Genomic DNA, 21,850 nt, shown 5'->3' with positions numbered 1-21,850 from the left:
CCTGAGCCGAAGGCAGACGCTTAACTGACTGAGCCACCCAGCATCCCTCATTCATTCATTCTGCAGCCGGTTGGCCTGACTGGCTGTTCATCCATCCATCCACCCACCCACCCTTCTATCCATCTATCCATCCATCCACCCACCCACCAGTCTATCCATCTATCCATCCATCTACCCACCCACCAGTTTATCCATCTATCCATCCATCCATCCACCCACCCACCCTTCTATCCATCTATCCATCCATCCACCCACCCACCAGTTTATCCATCTATCCATCCATCCACCTACCCACCCTTCTATCCATCTATCCATCCATCCATCCACCCACCCACCCTTCTATCCATCTATCCATCCATCCACCCACCCACCCACCAGTGCATCCATCATCCATCCATCCCAACATGATTTTCCTCCCTAAGCCCGCCACACTTAGGACACATTGCTGTATGGGCCGGGGGTTCCTTGAGGGGCACCCCACCTGGAGAGCTGGAAATAATGTCCTGTGAGGGGCTTCTGAGAACAGGCTGAGGGAGGATGTGTGGGGGAAGGAAGGAGAGGGGAGGTGCAGGGAGGCTGGCTGGTGTGTGTGTGTGTGTGTGTGCGTGTGTAGGGCAGCATGAGGATGGGGGTTGTTGCTCAGAGAACAGAGCTTGTCGGGGGGGCAGCATGAGGGTGGGTCACATGGTGAGGGGCAGGGACACAGAGCAGCACCTCCTCACAACCCTTTTCTAGCACATTCACGCTGTTCCGGCTCCTGTCGACTGAGCACACGTTTGCCTTCCATTTCCTGGCTCCTTTAGGGACACGATTCCCCTGAGCACGGGCCAAGGGGTCTGGAAGGAACCACTGGTGTTTCCACCATGTTTATGGGTGCATTTGAAAGGGCATGCTGCTATCTGGTGCTACCTTTCCCTTTCACTAAAGAGGGAGCCGAGGCCCAGAGAGGTGAAGTGACTTACTCAGGGTTGCACAGCTGCTGAGTGGCAGAGTCGGAAGGTAATTTCTGCTAGCTAGCTGGGGCATTCGGTGCCGGAGGACTGGTCTCCCCCAGGGAGATGCATGGGCTGCAAATATTAGGAAGACAGCTTGTGGGAAAAGGGCATTCATCTGAGGACTCGGGTGTCTGAGGCGGGCCCAGGGCCTGAGCTGCTGAGCTGCCAAGATGCCTCTTTTGTTCCCGAGTCTCACAGGCATGACTCAGCTGCTGAGGGTGCTGGCCTTTTGCATGGTGCAGGGCTCGATGTCCTCATTCTGCCAATCCAGAAATGCTGGGGAGGAGACCTATAGGCTGAGCGTCCGTGTGGGGCTGGCCCCTGCTCAGCCACCTATGTCCGCTCTGGAACCTGTGGGCAGAGCAGGGGCCTGGGAGGAGGCAGGGCAGCTTCCCGAGGACGGGGTGGTGGCGGAGCAGACACCATAGGCATCGACTACAGAAAGGAGGACCATTAGTGAAGCCCTACTGTGTGCCCAGCCACCACGCCAAGTGTGTTATGTAGCCCCAAATTTCATCTCTGCAACGACCCCATCTAGTAGGTATTACCAGCCATACTTTGCAGATGAGGACACCAAGGCACAGAGAGGGGAGGCAGTTCCTCCTGGGCCACACAGCCAGGGGAGCAGTGACCCAGACAGACCCAGGCCCGTTTTTTAAATTCAAGAACCCGGAGATAGAACGACAGCTCCCTCTGGACTGGGGACCCTGAGAAACTTGTATGGAAATACAGTCCCTGTTTGGCCCAAAGACAACGGCATGGTAATGAGGTGTTTATTGGATCTGTCTGCAGAGGACATCTTTGATGAATTATTTAGGCTGGCTCCGGAGAAAGTGAACACGGTGAAAGAGGTAAGAGAGATCAAAGCTCCTAGTCGTGCTCCCGCTTGTCCACCCTGAGTCCTGCAGGATGAAGGGGAAGGAACAAGGCCCTCGCTCCTCACCTGCTGTGCTTCGGAAGCCACGCAAGGGGCTTTCTGTCCCCTCCCGAGCGGGAAGGTGGCAAACCGGAGCCCTGGGCCTAAGGTCCTTGTCTTTCCTCGGGTAGGCCATTGTGAACTTCGTCAACCAGAATCTGGCCCGCCTGGGCCTGTCTGTGCAGAACCTGGACACCCAGGTAGGGACTCAGCCGTGGGGCCCCCAGGCAGGGAAGGGCCATGGGGTGCAGGTGGGGAAGAGGGTCCTGCGGGGCCCTGGGAGCCGGGTCCCGCCCCCGTGTGGCCCAGGATGTGTCGCCTCTCAGAGCCGTGGGGTCCTCCTCTCTAGTGGGGGGCTGTTGCTGGGAGGTAGCCTCACCAACCAGGGACACTGCGGGGATCTCGTGAGGCAGGGACTGTGGGTTCCCCCATGCGGTTGGAGTCTCCCTCGTGTGACTGCATTTGCTCATGGTGTCACGTGCCCGGCGCTGTCTTAGAGCCTCTGTGGGCCCCCCAGTTGCCCAGCCCGCCGCAGCTGACTTCACCGAGTGCCACCGTGGGGCAGGACAGAATCTTACCAGTCAGCCTTGTGCAGGGGGCCACGGCCTTCCATGAGGACACCGTGCACCCGTAATGCCCCCTCAGCACAGAAGGGAACAGAGAAGCTGGGAGGCTAGTTGTCAGCCCAGGGCCTTCGGGGGGCGATGGAGCCTGCTGGCCACCGGCCTCATCCACCTGCCACCGTGTTTCCGCCCATGCAGCGTGGTGGCCGTGGGGGAGGGAGGTGGAAGGCAGGTCTGGCCCCCGGTGGGCCAAGTGGCTTATGGTGATCTTAGCCAGAGCTGCTGACTTCTAACGCACCTGGCATTAGCCAGCGAGGGATGGGCTGCCAGGTACCTAAAGGCAATAAAGTCCTCACTATGTGCCAGGCCCTGAACAAAGTGCTTTACATCCAGTAACTCCTGAATCCTCCTGACAGTCCCTGCGGGGGGAGCAGATACTACTCCATTTTATAGATGAGGACACTAAGACACAGAGATGTCGAAGAACTCACGCAAGGTCACCCAGCAATAGAGCAGAGGACCCGGGATTTGAATCCGGGGTGCTGAGGCCCACAGTTTGTGCGCATCAGCACGTCCCACGGTGGCCACACGAGAAGCCGTGTGTGACACGGTGTGGTGACGTGGCAGGCTGGCGATACCAGGCTCTGGACCTGATGGGTACCAGATGGACACGTGCGGCCTGAGCTCCAAGGACACCTCCTTCACATTATCTGCGTGGCCTTGGCTTGGCCTTCTCTGAACCTCAGGCTCCTCTTCTTTTAAAATGAGTTTAAGGAGACCAGCCTCATAGAATTGGGAGCGACAAATAAGATGATGAACCTCTGGTGTTTACCATAGGACCTGGTACACTGTGGACATGCCATAAATGCTGAATTTGGGGTTTTATTATATCTTATGTGGGTATTTAAGGATGATCCTGTAGGTTTCCATTTTACCTGCTTCTCGTCTTTCTCTCTCCCTTGGCGAAGGAATGGCGTTCGGAAAATAATGATATGTGGGAGGACCGTATGTAGAGACTGTCGGATAAAGGGAGAAGTTGAAGTCCCTGGTATTTTGGGGGTATTACCAGGGAATATCAGCAGAAAAGATTTCAGACTGAACTAATAACATCGGAACAGACTTAATATGGGGAAATTCTATTAAGGACTTCGAGTGGTGGTTTTCCCTCCAATAGCTAATCTTGTGTTTTGTATCTTTGAAGAGATTGAGTAGGATTACGCTAGGATATGATACGCTGGTGGCGGGCTGGCAGCTTTATCTCTGACCATACAGACGGAGCAGGTAGAAATATTAACGTGGCAGCCAGTAAAATGAGCCCCGTGTGCTGTTCTCTGCCTCTTCTGGAGGAATAATTTTATACCCGACTCTGTTTTCTCCTATGCTCCTGTAGCTCACGGATCAGTATGTGGTTTAAAAAGCAATATTCAGCTATCTCACAAGATAATGTGAAAAGAACCTATTTTATGGAGCGTGTGGTCTGTGTCAGGTGGCCGGTGAGTGCTTGCTACCTGCTGCCGCCGATGTTTACAACACACTGCAAAGGTCGGGGATGTTGTCTTTAAGTCTCAGAAAGACAGTTGAGACTCAGAGAGGTGCGTGCTTCCTCAGCACCACACAGCCCGCAGGAGGCAGAGCGGGAGGCAGAGCAGGAGCCCTGGGCCGTCTGCCTCCAACGCTCTCCTCTGCAGTTTGCAGACGGGGTCTTCTTACTCTTGCTGATTGGACAACTGGAAGGCTTCTTCCTGCACTTGAAGGAATTCTACCTCACTCCCACCTCTCCTGCGGAAATGGTAAGTTTTCCAGAGGTTTCCTTGATGTAGGCCTTATGGAGTTGGCAATACCAGTCTCCTTATTCACTTCCAGGAGAAGTGAAGGGTGGAGGGGAAGTTTGTTTGGTTGTCCATATATCTACCCATCCATCCACCCATCTACCCAATTCATCCGCCCACTCACCTGCCTGCCCATCCATTCATCTGTCTATTTATCTGCTCATCCACCCATCTACCCATCCATCCAACCATCCATCCATCCATCCATCCATCCATCCATCCATCCATCCACCCATCCATCCATCCACCCTCACACATATCCATTGACTTGCCTATTTGCCCATCTACCCAGTTTATTCATCCATTCACCTGCCCACCCATCCATCCATCCATCCATCCATTCATCCATCCATCCATCCATCCTCACACCTATCCATTGACTTGCCTATTTGCCCATCCACCCAGTTCATCCACCATTCACCTGCCCACCCATCCATCCATCCATCCACCCACTTATCTGCCCATCCATCCATCCACCTATCCAGCCCCCATCTGCCATCTGATCCTTCATTTCTTGAGGTCCTGCTTGGTGTCAAGCTGTGGCATGCGGGTCATAAAGACAGTCCCACACAGCTCCTGTTTTTGAGGGCCTCTCAGTCTATACCCACTGTACTCTCAGTGATGTGTGGTTCCCCAGGGCCACAATGAAGTGTGTTGGTTCAGGGAGGGTGGGTCAGTTGGGGACCCGGAGGAAGGAGCGGTTGCTATGATCTGAAGGAGTCTGGGAGGGCATAAGAGGTGACACATGTTGTTGATCAGCATTTGCTTTGCAGAGTGAGGGCACCCCAAGGGGAGGGAACAGCATCAGCAAAGGTTCAGGTGTGGACAGAAGCACGGAAATCTCAGGGTTGCGTCCATCTGTGGTTTGCGCTGCTGCATGGGTGGGCCAGGGCATGGCAGGGGTCAGGAGTCTTCCTGTGGCCCCTGCAGGCTGGTAGGCTGCTTGGGGGACGTCTACACCAGTCCAGGCAGGAGGGTCTGCGTCCTGACCCGGGGAAGCCGGGGAGAGGATGACAATGCTGGTGGCAGTGACAGGCTTGCCTACATCCCCACGCACAGCCTCCCCGCCTGGCGGGCTCCCGTTCCCCTGCTCTGCTCTTCAGCCCGCTGGCCTCGCCAGCCATCCCGCGGGGCACCATGGTGCTAGAGCTCCTTGCGCTCTCCCCGCTCGGGGTATTGCCCAGGCTGTTCCCCTGCCGGGAAGGCCCCTTCCACAAGAGACATCAACATGCCAGTGAGGGCAGGGGATTCTCACTCCTCTGCAGATGAGGGGCAGCACCGGACCCCATCATCCGGCCCCACGTCGGGGCAGACGTGGCAGGGGAACCAGAAGCCTCGGTCCGGTCCCTGCTCCACCACCAGCTCACGGCCTGCACCTTGGGCTTCTCGTTTCTTCCCCGTGGGCTCACAATCCCTGCCCTGCCCACCCCTCAGACCACCCAGACGGAGTCTGGAGGGTCACAGAGGGGAAGCATCGAGGGCGGGCGGTCCCTGGGGCCCCTGGCCTGCTCGGGACCGGCCAGGAGTCTTCGTGAGCATCAGCCCTACCGGAGGTGATGCCGGAGGCGTGGCTGAGATGCGCTAGAGCACTGGGCAGGTGGCGGCCTGCCCAGGACCCCAGGTGGCCTGCTTAGCTCTGTCCACGCCAGGGTCGCTGTGGCCCGCTGGGAGGCACCTCCTTTATCTCTCCACAGTGGCTTCTTCTGTAGAGCAGGAATACGAAGCAGGGCTGCAGGCCAGTTCCCAGAGCCAGCCTTGGGGCCGTTTGTGGGAGAAGGAAAGATGTCCCTTTGGCCTACCTGTGGCCCTGGGGAGGGTGAGAGCCTCAGTCCTGGGGATGGATCAGACCTGTGCTGGGCCACTGGGAGGGCCCAGGAGGGTCAGAGCCCAGCTGAGGTGGTGGTGCTTACCCTACAGCCAGAAGGCAGAACACAGAGGTGGGGGAGAAGGCAGGAAGATGGAAGAGCACAGGCCAAACGCAGGCCAGGGAGCCTGGGGAAGGGGCTCAGAACCGGGACCCAGAACATCACTGGTGTCCCCTCTTTGTTACTTAGGTGTTGGGCTTCATGGGACTTCAAAGCCTCTGCCCAGGATTCGGCATGCTCGCAAACCCCAGTTACAAGCCAGGGACAAGCATTCTTACTCCTGATGTCCCTGGGGGCCGTGAGCCCGCTCTAGCCACCGACTTTAGAACCAACTTCCCAATCTGAGCCACACTGCATAGCGGGGGCGAGAAACAGCCTCTTTGCTCAGACCCCAAGAATGAATTTTTATAGGACATTGTAGGTAACCTCAGCTGCAGGAGCGTATGATCAAAATGCCAAAGAAGTTATTAGCTGGAGGGCGGGGACCACAGCCCTCCGCCGGTGGGACACCCGAGGAATCGTACGTAATCTTGGCAGAGTGGCCCCTCGAAATTGGATGCCTTATTATCACACCTTCCTTGCCACTGGTGTTTATGTGAGGCCGTCATCCCTTCCAGGAAGACAAGCGAGGGACAGAGGGAGGGAGGCGACTGTCTGCTCTGCAGAAATCAAAACACCGGCATCGGGAATCGTGGGCTTCCTCCCACATTCAATTATTTCTCCCTGGGAGGATTTGAGCACATCCTCCTGGATGACAACCTGCCCTCAGCTCCGTGCAACGTGGTGGTTTTACTTTTATAATCTCAGGCCGTGCGTGGAAGGGACGTGACACCAGGGGTAGAGCCTGCTGAGACGTCTCTGGAGCCTGCAGGGCTCAGGTCGAGTATGGGCTTGACGAGCTGAAGCAAGTGTGATCATTTTTACAGTGTCAAGAGACAGTTCTCAAGGCACCAACTCCATGAGGGCAGGGAGGGGGTCTGGTTTGGCCCCCTGCTGCCCGGCCAGCCCATAGTAGATGCTCAGTAAATGTATTTTAAATAAGCGAGTGGACAAAGTGTTTCCAAAACACTGGTCCCACGAGGTGTTCCACGACAAGTGGATCCTATGGTCAAACAGCTTGGGAAACCAGCTTTAGACCTGCTTTGCCCCACACCAGGCCGCTGTCCCCAGGAGAAGGGCAGGGTCGTTTTGATTGTATTGAGGCCTAAGGGAGAAGCTAGCCACGAATAGGGAAAACCCCGCTAACAGAGCGTGTGCTTTGAGCCAAGGGCTGTTCGGGCCCCCCTGGGCTCCCACCCGGCACCCTGGATCAGGACACGGGGCAGATGGTGGTGACTCCACTCTGCAGGTGAGCAAGGTAGGCCCAGGGGTGCCAAGCGACTTGCTGGAAGTTACCCCATGAGCAGGGATCTGAACCCACGAGCGCCTCGGCATGGGCGGCTGCTCCAGCCTCCAGCCCACTTTGCACGGACATCAGAGTGAGACAGACCTGGTTCTGCCACTTTCCATCTTGTGAGCTCGTGTGAGCCCCTTGGCCACTCTGCACCTTCTCTCCTCAGCTGTTTCCGATGGGGCCTCTGTTGCCCACAGTGCTGGGGCTGCATCAGAAAAGGCCAGGATAAACCTGTGTTCTTTTCCCTGCCTAAGTCTCCTTGCCCGGCAGGACTTACCTCTAGGTGTCACCTCCACCAGGAAGCCTTCCCTGACCTCCGGACCGGACGCCCCTCGCCATAACTGCCTTCCCCACTAGAGGTGGCCTCCTTGAAGTGTGAGGCCTGGGACTTGGGGGCCCAGGCCTGGGTTGGGGCTAACATCTGGTGGGCTCTTATCACAGCTGCACAACGTCACCCGTGCCCTGGAGCTGCTGAAGGACGAAGGTCTGCTCGACTACCCCATCAACCCCGAAGGTGAGCGCGTGGCCCACGTGGGTGCTGCGGTGTCGGGGGATGGCCTGTGTCGGGGTGGTCCTCTTGCTCAGCACGGGACCTTCCCACGACGGGAAGACAGCTTCCACCCACCCTGCTGGAGAAGTGGGCCCGGGGAGAGGACACAGGGGACTGGGGACCCCGGGGCAAGCTGTCCAGACGGATGAGACCTTGAGGAATTATATGTGGGGGGCACCACAAGAGGGGTACAGGGGAGGACTGGGTGGGAGGAGGGAGGCAGGGCCATGTGATGGGTCCCAGGACTCAGGCCTAGCATGACCAACCGTCCTGTTTGACCCCGGGTTTAGCCCTGACGTCCCGTGTCCCAGGAAGCCCCTCGTTCCTGGGCCAAGTGGGACTGTGGTCACCCCCCTCCTCGCCCCGGCCAAGGCCTCACCAGCTGTCCTGCTCTCCTCTGGCCCGCAGACATTGTGAACAAGGATGCCAAGAGCACGCTGCGCGTCCTCTACAGCTTGTTTCGAAAGCACAAGCTGCAAGAAAGCACAGATAGCATGCCCCGTGGATCCCCCAATTAGCAGTCACTGCCCCAGAAGCTGCTTCCCGGAGCCTGCCTGCCTGCAGCAGCCGCGGGAAGACCCAGGGGCCCCAGAGGGACCTGCCCCACCGCACAGCCCGTGCCCCCCGTTTCCTGTGTGTCTGCGGCGTGCCGGCCCTGCCCCCACCCCCATTCCCGTGTCCAAGTATCTTTGAATTCAGCAGGCATGCATGGATCTGGTTTGAGCCACCCCCTGGCCTCACTCAGCTTATATTAACAAGTGTTATTTCTGGGAGGGATCTGGGGAGGCTGTAGTGTCCTGGGAGAGACAGTTCAATCTGCATGTGTACGAGCTCGCCCCCCTCCCCTCCCCAGGGCAGCTCCCCTTCCCACGGGCCAGGCGTGGAAGGTGCTCGGAGTCCCATCTCTGAGGGCACCCGTGGGGGCAGCCGAGAGCCCAGTGATGCTGACCTTCCCTGAGGCTCCAGGGCCTGACCTGGGAGCAGAAAGGACTCTTGGGTGTCAGGGCAGATGGCCAGAGGCCCCAGCCTGCCCACAGTTAGCTATTGCTAGCCTGTCTCTCCCTCAGGGGGATGGACATGGCTCCACAACCAAGCCCCCGAGCCCCTTGGGGCAGCTAAGGTGGTTACTTGCCAGAGGAACCGTGGGCCAGGCCCCACCCCACAACGGTGGCAGAGAACCTTGCCCAGAAACCCCGAAGGAGAAATCTTTGTGGTCTCCCAGTCTGTCCCGGGGAGGGGCCTTGCTCTCTCTCTGCTGAGACTTGGCACTTGCTGCCTATGTTTCGCAAAGAATAAGTCCCTGGAGGAGGGCTGACCGTGGCCGTCCCAGTAGCCGACGTGGGGCGGGAACCAACCAGGACAAGGCACAGGGGGCAGGGGGGCAGGGCTGGCAGGGGAGGGCTGAGGTGGGCCCCCTGGGGCTGCCGCTGGGCTTCTCCCCTGCATTCCCAGCTCAGGACCCCCATCGAGGACAGAGCCCGCTAGGTCTGGGGTCATCACAGTTTGACGGCCTTGGCCTTGGGGAGGGCCTTTGCGGTAGGGGGCTGGTGCGGGCCAGGCCATCTCTGCCTCCCCGGGGCCGCCGCCACCGCTGTGCCCGTCGGGAGCATTACCTGTGTATCCTCTGGAGTATCTCCTGCTCTGAAACCTCCTTTGTCTGATATTAATACAGCGAGGTAGCTTTTCCGTCTTTCTACTTTCCAACTCTCTGTGTCTCTGTATTTAAAGAGGATTCCTTACAGACACAAATAGTTGTATCTTTCTGACCAATCTGAATGCCTCTGCCTTTTAATCACAGGATTCAACCAGGTTTTTTTTACTGTGGTAAAACACACTCGATAGGCTGGCCATTTTGGCCATTTTGAAGGGTATGGTTCGGTGTTATCACGTACCCTCAAAGTGCTGTGTAACCATCACCACCATCTGTCCCTCGAATTCCTTCCATCTTGCCAAACCGAGACTCTGTCCCCCTTAGACAGTAACACCATCCCCCACCCCCTGCCAGCCCCTGACACCCCCCATCCCTTCCCCCTTCCTGACCAGACCCAGGGGCGCAGCTTCCCTTGGGGGACCCACCCCACTCTCCATGTCCAAGTCAGAGCTCGCCCCTTCCCCTGTCCCACCTCCTGATGCCCCATCTCAGCCTCCTGGCCCCCAGGCCACAGATCCATGGCTCATCCAGAACCCCTTCCCGGGGAACCAAGTCTTGCCCTCAGCTTGCCTCTTAAACTCACACCCTCCTCTCTTCCCCTCTGCCTCTGGAGCTGTCCAGGCTCTCACCCCCATGCGGGGCCAGGATACGGTGACTCCGCAGCTGGGCTCTCTACCTTTCTCCCCTTTGACCCCAGCTCCGCACCAACACTTGGGGTTTTTCTGTCCTGGGATTGTGATTACATTAGTATCCTGCTTTAAATCCCCCCTGGTCCCCAGCCTCTCCGCAGCATCCGATGCCCTGGGCCCTCCCGGCATGCCGACCTTGTGGTCTACCCCCTGCCCCACCCCAACCCTTCCCGTCTGCTTTCAGCTCGGTTTCCGGGCCTTTCTGCTGCTGCCCCTGCCTGAGATGCCCATCCCCCTCTTCCAGGAGCTTAGTTTTCACAAAGTGACGATCCTTGAGGAGTCAATGAGGGAGGGGGAGCCCCCGGTGGCACGGGGTGGACGCCTGGGTGTCCTGCCTGGCGCTTGGAGGCTGTGGAAGCCATAGGTCTCACAGAGGAGACCAGGGAGGCGGACAGGGAGCCCTTCCCTCCGTTTAGCTGGCTGTCCCTGCCCCCCACCCCGGGGAGTCTGACTCCTGCAGGGGTTGCGGGGGAAGTGGGAAGAGGTTTGATGACAGTGGCTGAACGGGAGGACAGGCAGGCCTGAGAAGAAGCTGGCAGTCTGGGGCCGGGTGTGCAAACAGCTTTGGAGTGACGGGAAATGCCTCGAAGGAAGGCCGGGGTGCTGCGGAGTTGAGCCGCTTCCCAAAATAATCCAGGGGGGCAGCTGTCGCAGATTCTGAAACTGGGTCTGGCTGCCTGAGCGGCAGGAAGCCCCGGGCCCCACACCAGCCCCACTCTGGGAACAGATGGCACTAGGAATATTTTTTCTTTTACCAAAGGCAGCTGGTAAGCGAACAGCTTGTCTGGAGAGAAGTGTGTTCCTCCCTGCTCTCTCTCTCTCTGGCAACAGATCAATGCCGCTACCTCCCCTCCTCCAGTCCCTGCCCCTATGGGCTCTTTCTCTGTAAGAGGCAGGGGGACATCACAGGCCTTTCTTACCTGGGAGCTCATGGGGTCCTCACCCATGGGTGGGTTTAACTTAGGGAGCGGCCAGGGTGCCTTGATCTTGGGGCAGCAGGTTCTGGGAGTCCTGGCTGGTTGGGCAGTGGATGATGGGGATGTCCCGGACATGATTCTTCCAGGAAGAGCCAGCCAACTGATCTGGGTTGGCCAAAAACTGCACGAATTCATTCAATTATCCACGAGCATTTCAAATCGATCGGTATGCTTATTGCTTGTAAAGGTGATACATTAAGGCACAGATGGGATTTTACATCTGTACAAATCATTGCGCACAAGCCATTCCTAATAGACCTTCCCTGAGCACCTGCCAATGTGCAGGCCCTGGGCTCAGAGCTGCGGATATAGAGATGGTCAGATGGAGGCCCTGTCCTGGAGGAGCTCAGAGCCCCATCGGAGGAGGCAGGGAGGTGCGGTGGTTTCAGTGCAATGCTTGAGTCAGATTCTGGGCGGGAATCCTGGGTGCATCCTCCACCTTCTCTGTGATGCAGGGTGAATCACTCACCTCCTTGAGCCTCAGTTTCCTTCTCTGTCAGACGGGAGCAAAGGAATCTGGTTTTTGTAGGGTTACTATGAAAGTGAAAGAAGAGAATCCATCTGACATTGTAACATTGCTGGGCACATAGTGTTCAATAATGTCAGATGGCATCACCACCATCACCACCATCACCACCATCACCATCATCACTACTACCATCACCACCACCACCTCCATTATTAGCATTATTATCACCATCATTATCACCACCATCATCATCACCATCACCATCATCACCACCATCACCATCATCATCACCATCATCACCACCATCACCATCATCATCATCACCATCATTACCACCATCACCATCATCATCACCATCATCATCATCATCACCATCGCCATCATCATCACCACCATCACCACCATCATCATCATCATCACCACCATCACCACCATCATCATCACCATCACCATCACTATACCTTCAAAAACAGAACTGAAAGACCCTCCCTCCATGGGTTCTGGTGAAAATGCCATCACATGAGGTCCGGGCCCCAGCACATAGTTGGAGTTCAGGGCCAGACATTAAGAGCTAGCTCATCAGGTAACCTTACCTGGATTTTGCATGTCCCCTGCCCCCAGGCTCTGCTCGTTGAAACCCACAACACTACTCAGCACACCAGAGGCACTGGATAAATATTTGCTGGCTGACCCAATGACAGGGACCTCTTAGCTCTACTGGGGTGGGGCAGATGCAGACCTGACGCCCCAGGAAGCCAGTGTTAAGGCTGATCTCAACTCTAGACTCACTGCTCTGACCTCCAGTTGGTTTCCTTGGCCCCTGGGTTCACTGGCCCCTAGGCTGGTGTGTTCACCAGCTCAGCTGAAAACACAGAGGCATATGGAGGAACTCTGGCTCTGTGATCCCTTCCCTTTCCCCCTGTCATCTGGAGAGAAAGGCATCAGTGTGATGTTGTGGGAAGTCCTGGACTCCGATCTCAGCAGCTCTGCACTCTTAGGCAAGACACTGCTCTTCTCTGAGCATGAGTTTCCGTACTTATAAAATGGGAAAGATCCTCCTTGCTTAGCCTAATTCCCAGGGTGGGAGTCAGTAGGATTAACCGAAATAACAATGGGCAGGGCTTTCAAGAGTGCAGTTAGCAAAATAATAACTGTGGCTCCTGTTGAATGGACCTTCACACTTCTTCACCTGCTGTGGACCAGACAGCCTGGCCACTCACCGAACCTGCTTTCGCTTGCTCCTGGGCACACAGTTAGACCACATTTCCCAGCCGTGTAAACTGAGTCCAAGTCACTGAGATGTGAATGAAGCAAGATGCAACATCGAAGAGCCTGGTCCCCACACCTGGTCCCTCCATGGCCCTTGGTGCTCCAGGATGCCCGGGTGATCCCCAGGTGATGTGGGCAATGTGGTGACCTTGGTAGCCATGTGCTGAAGATGGTGGAGCCACAGGTGGAATTATTCCGGGGGGAGAGCTGCCTGCCATTAAGGAACACCAGCTTTGAACTGTACGTGAGCAAGAAATGCTTGAACTCCCCTCTCCGATGGGTTGCTGCTGTAACAGCCGCATTGACTCTGTTGGTCACTCCATTCATTTTATTTCAATTATATAGGTTTTTGTTGCTAGAAGTTTTATTTGCTTCCTTTTCAAAATTTCGTGGCCGTTTTATAGTCTCTTATTCCTTATTCATATGTTTGCTCCCTTCTTTTAATTCTTTAATTCCTTAGGCACCTTTATTTATGTTCTGTGTCTGATGAGCTAATGCCTGAAGCCTGTCTTTTTTGTCTGATGCTGCCGCCTGTTGTCTGCGCTGACTCTTGCTCATGGTGCTTTTTCCCTTGTGTGTCTTCTGTGAGCTTTGCCGTTGGGCCTTTCTACTTAATCATCAGAAACCCTTTGAAGCCTGTGTTGCAGATGGGAACCTCCAGAGATAATTCACATCTACTTTAGCCAGATACTGAGGGTCGCTCCGATTCAGCTCCCTTTAAATTAAAGTCTTAGCCTGAGTGTTATGGGCCACACAGCTAGTATAATATCCACAATAGGGCTGGCTTGTGGTTATGACTTCAGGGGAGGGTTTTTTCCTTTCTTCCCATACCAGGATTGATAAAGGCAAGTGTCCTCTTTAGGGTTTCCCCCTAACTTATTTCAACTGTGACAGCACAGCCCTTTGGAGACCCCAGCTTTATGTGGCTCCCTGTCTGACTCTTGAGCAGGGCAGGCCCAGGCTTTCCTCTCACCCCAGAGCCAAGTGTGGTCAGGTGACCTGGCTTGGCCAAATGTCCCCAGGACAAGGCCAGCTTTGGCAGCGGCTTCCCTCTGGGGAATTCCAATTTCACTTTTAGTCCCTGACTTGTGAGAGAGTTTTCCTTGTCCTTGCTTGCCCCATGTGATGCATATTAATATTTATATTATACATACCTATGTGTGCATGCATATAGATAAGAATATCTTCATATATGCATATACATATGTTACTTTTCTGTTGCTCTGCAGGGTGACCACTGCTTGGTGTATTAGTCCCTCGTACCGTGGGGAATGGGAGACATTCTCTGGTTTCACATAGTAGATTTCTAACAGGCAACAATGGATCTTTATAATTCTCTCTCTCCATTTTTGGGTCCTCCTTGAGTCTCCACCTGGAGGTTATCCAGATCCCTCTCGCCCTGCCCTGTCTCCCATCCTGGACCCTGACCTAGGCAGCATTTGTCCATGGCTCGTCTTCCCCACCACACCAGTATATACCACTAACAAAAGGCTTTGGGTGCTTTCTTCTTGGGACAAAATTAGTGTGGGTGTGCTAGGGAGACAGAATGTTTTGGGGGACAGGGCCTGCCTCGGAGCACCGAGTGGGCTGAAGCAGCAGTTCTGGAGGAAAGAAATTGGCCTGGATTTCCCAGGCAGAGAGCGGCAAGAAACAGGTGTGGAGGCACTGACAGCCTGAGGCAGCGACAAGACCTCAGCAGCTTACCCGGGGGGAGGCAGAGGCCCCCAGGTGTCAACGGCCAGGGGATTCTGTATCAGATCAGGCAGAGCTTTCCAGTAGGCAAGGCCATGCCAGGGGGGCGTGGGGTGCCTCAAAGGTGCTGCCCGCCCACCTGGCGGGTGTCTGCACAGGGTTCTAGCATCCTCCGGCAAGGTGGGAATAGAGCACTCCTAATGGGTTAGGTGGGTGCAGCCCACGGGGCCAGGTGCCTCGCTCAGACCACGCTGGGTCACCAGAATCTGGGCTGTGCTGGTCAGACAGGCCCACCGGCTGATGTCCATCCACCCCTCAGGGCCTACGGGGACAGGCAGTACATCCTGGGCTTTATATTATACACCAGGCAACCGCTCAGAATTTACATGTGCGCGACGCATCTGGGCGTTCGATGCGGATTCTGCCTTGCTAACGAGCTCTGGGCGATCTGGACGCTGCCAGTCCATGGACCACACTTGAGTGGCAGCTCTAGGACGGTGGTTCTCATCTTGGCCACACTTGGACTTCTGGTCCTGGATCTCACCTGTAGACGTTCTCAGTGCCTGGTCCACGTGTGGTTTGGATGCTGGGAGGTCTAGACCCTGTCCCCCTCTTCCTCCTCCCCTCCCTCCTCTCTTCCTTCTCCCCTCCTGCCTCCTTCTTTCCCTTTCAGACCCCTCCCCTCCCATTCATGCAACAAACCCATGAGGCCCAAGGTCGAGGAACACCAAAGCGGACAGACTAGCCCTTAACCTCAGGGTCCGAGATCTGGGGGACAAGACCTTTCCCCCTTAGTCTCCCCACTTTAGGCCCAGGGTGCTTGACCTCGGGAGTCCAGTGGGATCCCCTCCCTGTTCTGGACTCTTAGAAGGGCCCCTTCTAGCCCATCTCATGCACTGTTAAGTGGCCATGTTGCCCCAGACCCAGTGTTGTGGGGAGCAGCAAGGCACCGGTGGGATTTGGGGGTACGTGCGGTCTGTGATGCGGTTTAGACAGTGCAGTGATGTTAAACTTTTTTTTTTTTTTTTTTTTTTTAAGATTTTATTTATTTATTTGAGAGAGAGAGAATGAGAGACAGAGAGCATGAGAGGGAGGAGGGTCAGAGGGAGAAGCAGACTCCCTGCTGAGCAGGGAGCCCTATGCGGGACTCGATCCCAGGACTCCAGGATCATGACCTGAGCCGAAGGCAGTCGCTCAACCAACTGAGCCACCCAGGCGCCCTAGACAGTGCAGTGATGAATCCTGGCTGACACAGGGATGGTTTCTGAAACAAGGGGCGGCCTTTTAAAAAGGAAGCGTGGATTTCCTGGGAGGGAGGGCAGGCAGGAGCCTCAGGGTCCGTCCCTTCCCTGGGCCCCTTCCAAGGTGCTGGGAGGGGCCTATATCTCAGTACAGTCTGCAAGCAGAAACTACTTTCATGTTCCTTTTGTTAAAGTGCTCCTGCCTCCCCTCCCCCACCCCCGTCCCCCGACGGAACTGTAGATGTTTGGGCCCCGAAACTCCTGGACTGGGTGCTGCTGGAATGGGGTCGCTCCAGAAACACTGAGCCTCGTTACCCCAGGGCTGGAACGCTTTGCAACTTCTTCTGCGGGGAGCCCCTCAAGTCCCACTCTGCCTTCTCCTTCTTCTGCTCAGACCTCCCTCCCTGCCATCCCACAGCCTGGGGGTCCTACACATCTAATCCAGCCCCTTGACTCAACCATCGAACTGCCCTCTTGCAACATAGGACTAGGCACCAGGGGAGGGCGGGGCTTCATAGGCAGGACTTCTTCGGTGCGAATCTGGCTCTGCCCTTTATCTGCCTTGACCTTGGGGGAGGGACTGGAGCTAAGTCATAGTGCCTCCTTTTAGGTGGAGGGTGGAGTCTCTTGATAACACTTCTTCCCTGCCAGTTTCTGTGGCTATCTGGTAACCACCGCCACCCCCCCGCCCCGCCCCCGCGCTTACCTGCTTGTCAACACAACAGCTAGAGGGGGCCATCAGCATCATGCTCCTGGCCTCTGCAGGTGCGGGGGGCGGGGGTGGGCAGCTCAGCTCTGCAGTGTGGGGGCCTCAGGGAGGAAGGCCGGAGAGGCTGGGGTGGTCCAAGGTGTCCCACGGGCCTGTCTGGTTCCATGCTGGGCCCGGCTGGCTGACCGGCACTTGAGTACTGTGTGTGGCTGCTGGGCACGCCTTGGGCTTCTCACAGCAGGAGAGCCGGGCTCTGAATGTCCCCAGAGGAAGCTGGTGGCCTTTGGTGACCCAGACGGGAAGTCCTGCGGCAGGGGTCCACCGGGCTCTGCAGCTGATGCGGTCACAAGCTGCTGTGGACTCGGCCCTGCTGAGCTTGAGATGCAAGGGGCAGGTGTTTCTCAGCTGCTCAGGCGAGACAGAGCCGAGACCTCCCCGGGGGACACAGAGAGCAAATGGGGCTGGAGATAGGCTCTGGCCTGAGATGAACCGAGCCAGTGACCCAGCAGGGGAAGGCGCCTCAGACAGGCCCCATGGGCGGCTCGGCCGTGTCAGGCTGTTTTCTGATGGTGGACAACCCAGGTCCTGTCTTGGGTGAAGACAGAGAAGATTTTAAAGGTGGCTTTCCTCAACAGCACAGCTTCTTCTGGGCCAAGTTGGCTCATCCAGCGGGAGCCGGGGGGAAGAGGGTTGGGCGCTGGCCCAGACAGAGAGCCGGGCCGTGACAGGCACGGGGGGCCGGGGTCTGGGGCTGCACCCTGGGGACAGGGCCTGGAGGCATGTGGTTGGACAAAGGACGCCTGCCCCCACTCCATTTGTAAATGAGTTTTCAGAGAAACCCTTACACAAGTGTAAAAGCCTTTAAATACACTTAGCTACGCATTTTACAAGCTGCCACTATTGGTAAGAATAAAATTCCATATAAGAAACATCGGCTTTGGGCAGAAATACCCTCCGATCAGCACATGTTCATTTGGTCACTTGCTGCGGAGCCTGAAGGCACATGGAGGGGTTTGTGCTCAGCAGCCACTCCCTGGGCGCCTACTAAGTGCCTGCTCCTAACTGTGTGGCTTGCGAATACTTCGGATCCTCACGATAGCCTTCAGTGGGAGTTCTCACACACTCATTTGGCAAGAGCCCAGAGAGGTTGATAACATGCTCCAGGCCACACAGCCCTGACAGAGCCAGGAGACCCAAGTCTGAGAGCCCTGGGGTGGCCCAGGGCTGGGACTGGGGGTTGGAACCAGCCGCTCAGAGTCACTTGACCCCGTGTTGTTGAGAGGAAGAGGAGGCCCAGGGTGAGGGCTGCCCAATGTTGCCCTGGGCCGGTCGGTCCCCTAGCCACTCATTCTGCTAGTGGTCTGGCTCTGCACCTGAGAGGCCGGCAATCTTCCTGGAGCTCCCTGGGGCTGTTGTACCAAATCACCACCCACGGGGTGGCTCAGTACAATGGAAATGTATTGTCTCCGTCTGCAGACCAGATCCTAGAGCAGGATGTGGGCAGGGTTGGCTCCTTCTGGAGGCTCTGAGGGAGAATCCGTCCCAGGCTTTCTGTGGACTTCTGGTGGTTCCCGTGGTGTCCCTGGCTTGTGGCCGCGCCCCTCCGCTCTCCTTCTCACAGGGCGTCCCCTGTGAGTCTCTTCTGTGTCCGTGTCTCAAATATCCCTCTTCTTTCTCTTAGAAGGATGCCAGTCATTGGACATAGGGCCCGGCCTAAATCTAGGGTGACCTCATTTTAATTATATCTGTGAAAGACCCTCTATCCAAATAAGGTCACATTCACAGGTCCTGGGGGTGAGGACGCAGACATATCTTTTTGGGGACTCTCTTCAGCGCACCAGAGCAGGGACAGGAGCCTGTATGGGGCTGACCTGCAGCAGGGAGCAGTCGTGAGGGCCCCGGGGGGAGGGCTGGGCCGGGGGGTGAGGAAGCTGGAGCCCAGCTTGACGCGGGAGGGGCTCCTGCAGAGTCAGTAAGCCTAAGCCGGGACCCCCAAGGCTGCCAGGAAGGAGGGTTTCCAGGGGTAGGGGGTGGGGGCGGGTTCCACTCAGGGAGAAGGCTGCAGAGACCTAGAGGGGCTGGGGGTGGGGATGGAGGGGGTGGGGACTGGGAGGGGAAGGGCACTGCGGGTGGGTAACACACACTCACACCGCCCCTCTAGGCTCAGAGAGGAAGTGCAGTGCCTTGCTGCTAACTGTCCCGTGGCCCCTGTCCCATTTCTGCTCCTGGGACCGACCTGACCCCAGCAAGGGCATTGAAGATGGCCACCCACATCAGGTGGGGGTCCCCATCCTCAGAGGCCAGTTGGGTCCCCCCATACTACATCCTCTGTCCAGAACACTGTCCTCTGATATTCACACGTACGGCTCCCTTTGACCCAGTGCTCATGAAGCTGTCACAGCTCCTGGTCACCCCTGTGACCTGACCTGTCACTGTCTCACCCCGCCCTCGCGCCTCTGCACTAGGTATCTCCTCCCTCCTCTCCTTCTGCTGTCTGTGTGGGTTCCTGTTTGTCCACTGCGGGCAGGGACCCTGGAGGTCTTATTCACTGCATCCTGTGTCCAGAGCAGGGGTCAACACTGTTTTTCAAGTGAAAGAGCTTTCTAGCATTTTTGAAACATCTAACAATGAAATGGACTGCTTGTGATAGTGAGCTCCCCGTGGTTGGTGGTATCCAAGCAGTAGTAGGATGAGCCCTTGTCAGGGTATGTCGGAGGGATGAAAGCAGGAGGTAAGCGGAAGCTGAGGGCAGCCCCAGATGCCCTCTGAAGGGCTCTGACCTTCCCATGCTCCCCTCCCTGTCTGTGACCACTTTCCTGCGCCATGCTGGGTAACACCCTCTCCCTTCCTGGGCCCCAACCTCTCCACCGTTCTAGAAAACAAGAGGTGGCAGTATCTATCTGATTGAACCACCCAAATGGAAAAAAGCTGCAGAAGGAAAGACCAATATTTATTCATTATCATACTCAGAAATTAGGCTGGGGAGCCACAAATAGACATTTCTAACGAGAGCCCGTCTGGCCCTGCCTCCCCGGCTCATATGCTGCAGATTCCCAGTCCCCGTCACGTCTTGCTGCCTCCCGCAACGGAGTTTGGCTCGAACATTTGCCAGCCGCTCTGGGTATTTTCTGAGGCCATTAATGGGAAGGTGGGGGATCCGACAGCGATCCGGGGAGCGTGCTGTCCCAGGCAAGCTCCCCCCACTGGAGTGCCAAGCCTCTGTGTGGTTCAGGGGCTCCCCCTCTGGGAGTGGCTGGTGGGCAGGTAAGAACGAGGGCAGGTGGAGTGAGGATGCCGGCTCAGCACAGCTCAGAAAGAAAGCATCCAGATCTTTTTCCCGTTCTCAACAGGACTTCGGCCCCGCTTCTGCCTTCCACGGCAGTCTTCTTCCCTCTCTTGATAGCAGAGCTCCCTGAAAGAGCAAAACCCCTCCCCATCCTTCTCGAATCTCCCAAAGCCCTCCAAGCAGGCCCTTGACCCCACGGATTCCCTGAAACGGCTCTGAATGAACTCAGCAGGGGCCCCCACCCCACTGTCAAACCTGGGCTCCCCGCCTACCAGCAGCATCCGACTCTGCGGATGGGTCCCTCTCTCCTCCTGGCTGCCCTCTCCTCACCTGGTTTCAGGACCCCGCACACTCACTCCCCCTTGCCAGTGCTTCCTTGTGCTTGACCTTGAGCACGGTGCAGTGTCCCGGGACTCAGTCCTCCGACTGTGCCTCCCTTCATTAGCCACAGGCTCTCTTAGTGATCCTGCTGAGTGGATTTAAACACCATCCAGATGCCAATGACTCCCACATTATCCTCCAGCCTGGGCCTCTGTCCTGACCTCCAGCCAGGTTTCCAGCTGCCTCCGTGACATTTCTCTGGGATGTGAACCACCTCTTCTCAAGCTCAACACACCCAGCGCTGAACTCCCGGTCTCCCAGCCTTGCCGCCTTTCAGTGACTCAGGGCAAGTACCTTGTGCTCACCCATGGTGCCTGTCTCACACCCCACACGCAATCTGCAGGAAATCATCTTGTCTGCCTTCGAAGCACATCCAGGACCTGACCGCTCTCCACCACGCTCGCTGCTTCCCCCCTGGTACAAGCCACCTTTATCGTCGTGTCCTGCAGTCCGTCCTTAGCACCGGACTCAGAACAGGAAGCCAGGGGCGCCTGGCTGGCTCAGTCGGTTGAGTGTGCGACTCTTGGTCTTAGGGTCATGAGTTCAAGCTGTAGAGGTTGCTTAAAATGAATGAATGAATGAATGAATGAATGAATAAAATCTTTAAAATAACCCAAACAGGGAGCCAGAATTTGTCACTCCTCTGTTCAAAACCTTGCAAAATCTCCCACTTTTCACTTGAAATGCAAGTCAAAATCCTTGCAAGTTGAAAATGACCCCGTGTCATTTTCCTGGCCCTCCTCCAGCGCCCCCCACTCACTCCCCCGCACCTAGTCACCATGCCGTAAGGAAGCCCAAGCAGCCACGTGGAGATGACCATGTGCAGACAGCTTGTGGCCAGCCTCGTGGGGAGCTCCTGCCAACCTCCCCAGCCTTCCCAGTGCCCCAGAAAACCCACACTCTGAGCCCACAGAATTGTCACAGTAAATGGTTGTTGGCATTTTAAGCTACTATGTTTTTTGTGGGGAGGTTGTTACGCAACAATGGATAACCTAATCGTCCAACGGAGGACCTGGTTTAAAATGTGCTTTAATGAGGGGCGCCTGGGGGGCTCAGTCGGTAAAGCATCTGCTTTCAGCTCAGGTCATGATCCCAGGGTCCTGGGATGAAGCCCCGCATTCAGCTGGCTCCCTGCTCCGCAGGAATTCTGCTTCTCCCTCTCCCTCTGCCCCTCCGCATGCCTGTGCTCTCTTGCTCTTTCTCTCTCAAATAAATAAATAAAGTCTTTTTTTAAAAAAAGGATGTACTTTAATGACATGAACACATACATGCATATATTATGCATAAATGCCAGAATGTGTTAACATATGTGCAATTTGTTTTATTGGCGGTCTTTTTGTTCTGTTTTCCTATTTTGCTTGGCTCCCTTTCCTCT

General features: G+C 56.3%; 1 protein-coding gene across 1 annotated transcript in view; it reads left to right on the top strand.

The window, feature by feature from the left end:
- Nucleotides 1-9,881, top strand: part of PARVG (parvin gamma) — a 23,029-nt gene extending 13,148 nt beyond the window's left edge. Inside the window, exons 9-13 of the mRNA XM_034987331.1 lie at nt 1,788-1,846; nt 2,043-2,111; nt 4,163-4,264; nt 8,003-8,075; nt 8,520-9,881. Coding sequence (XP_034843222.1) covers nt 1,788-1,846; nt 2,043-2,111; nt 4,163-4,264; nt 8,003-8,075; nt 8,520-8,629 — 413 coding nt within the window. The 3' untranslated portion in view covers nt 8,630-9,881. The remainder of the gene's footprint in view (nt 1-1,787; nt 1,847-2,042; nt 2,112-4,162; nt 4,265-8,002; nt 8,076-8,519) is intronic.
- Nucleotides 9,882-21,850: the final 11,969 nt, after the last annotated feature.

Source organism: Mirounga leonina, unplaced genomic scaffold (assembly GCF_011800145.1).
Source record: "Mirounga leonina isolate KUSES-001 unplaced genomic scaffold, KU_Mleo_1.0 Mir_418, whole genome shotgun sequence".
Classification (NCBI taxonomy): Eukaryota; Metazoa; Chordata; class Mammalia; order Carnivora; family Phocidae; genus Mirounga; species Mirounga leonina.
The sequence above is the reverse complement of the archived record's forward strand: the minus strand, read 5'-3'. Positions and strand labels throughout refer to the sequence as shown.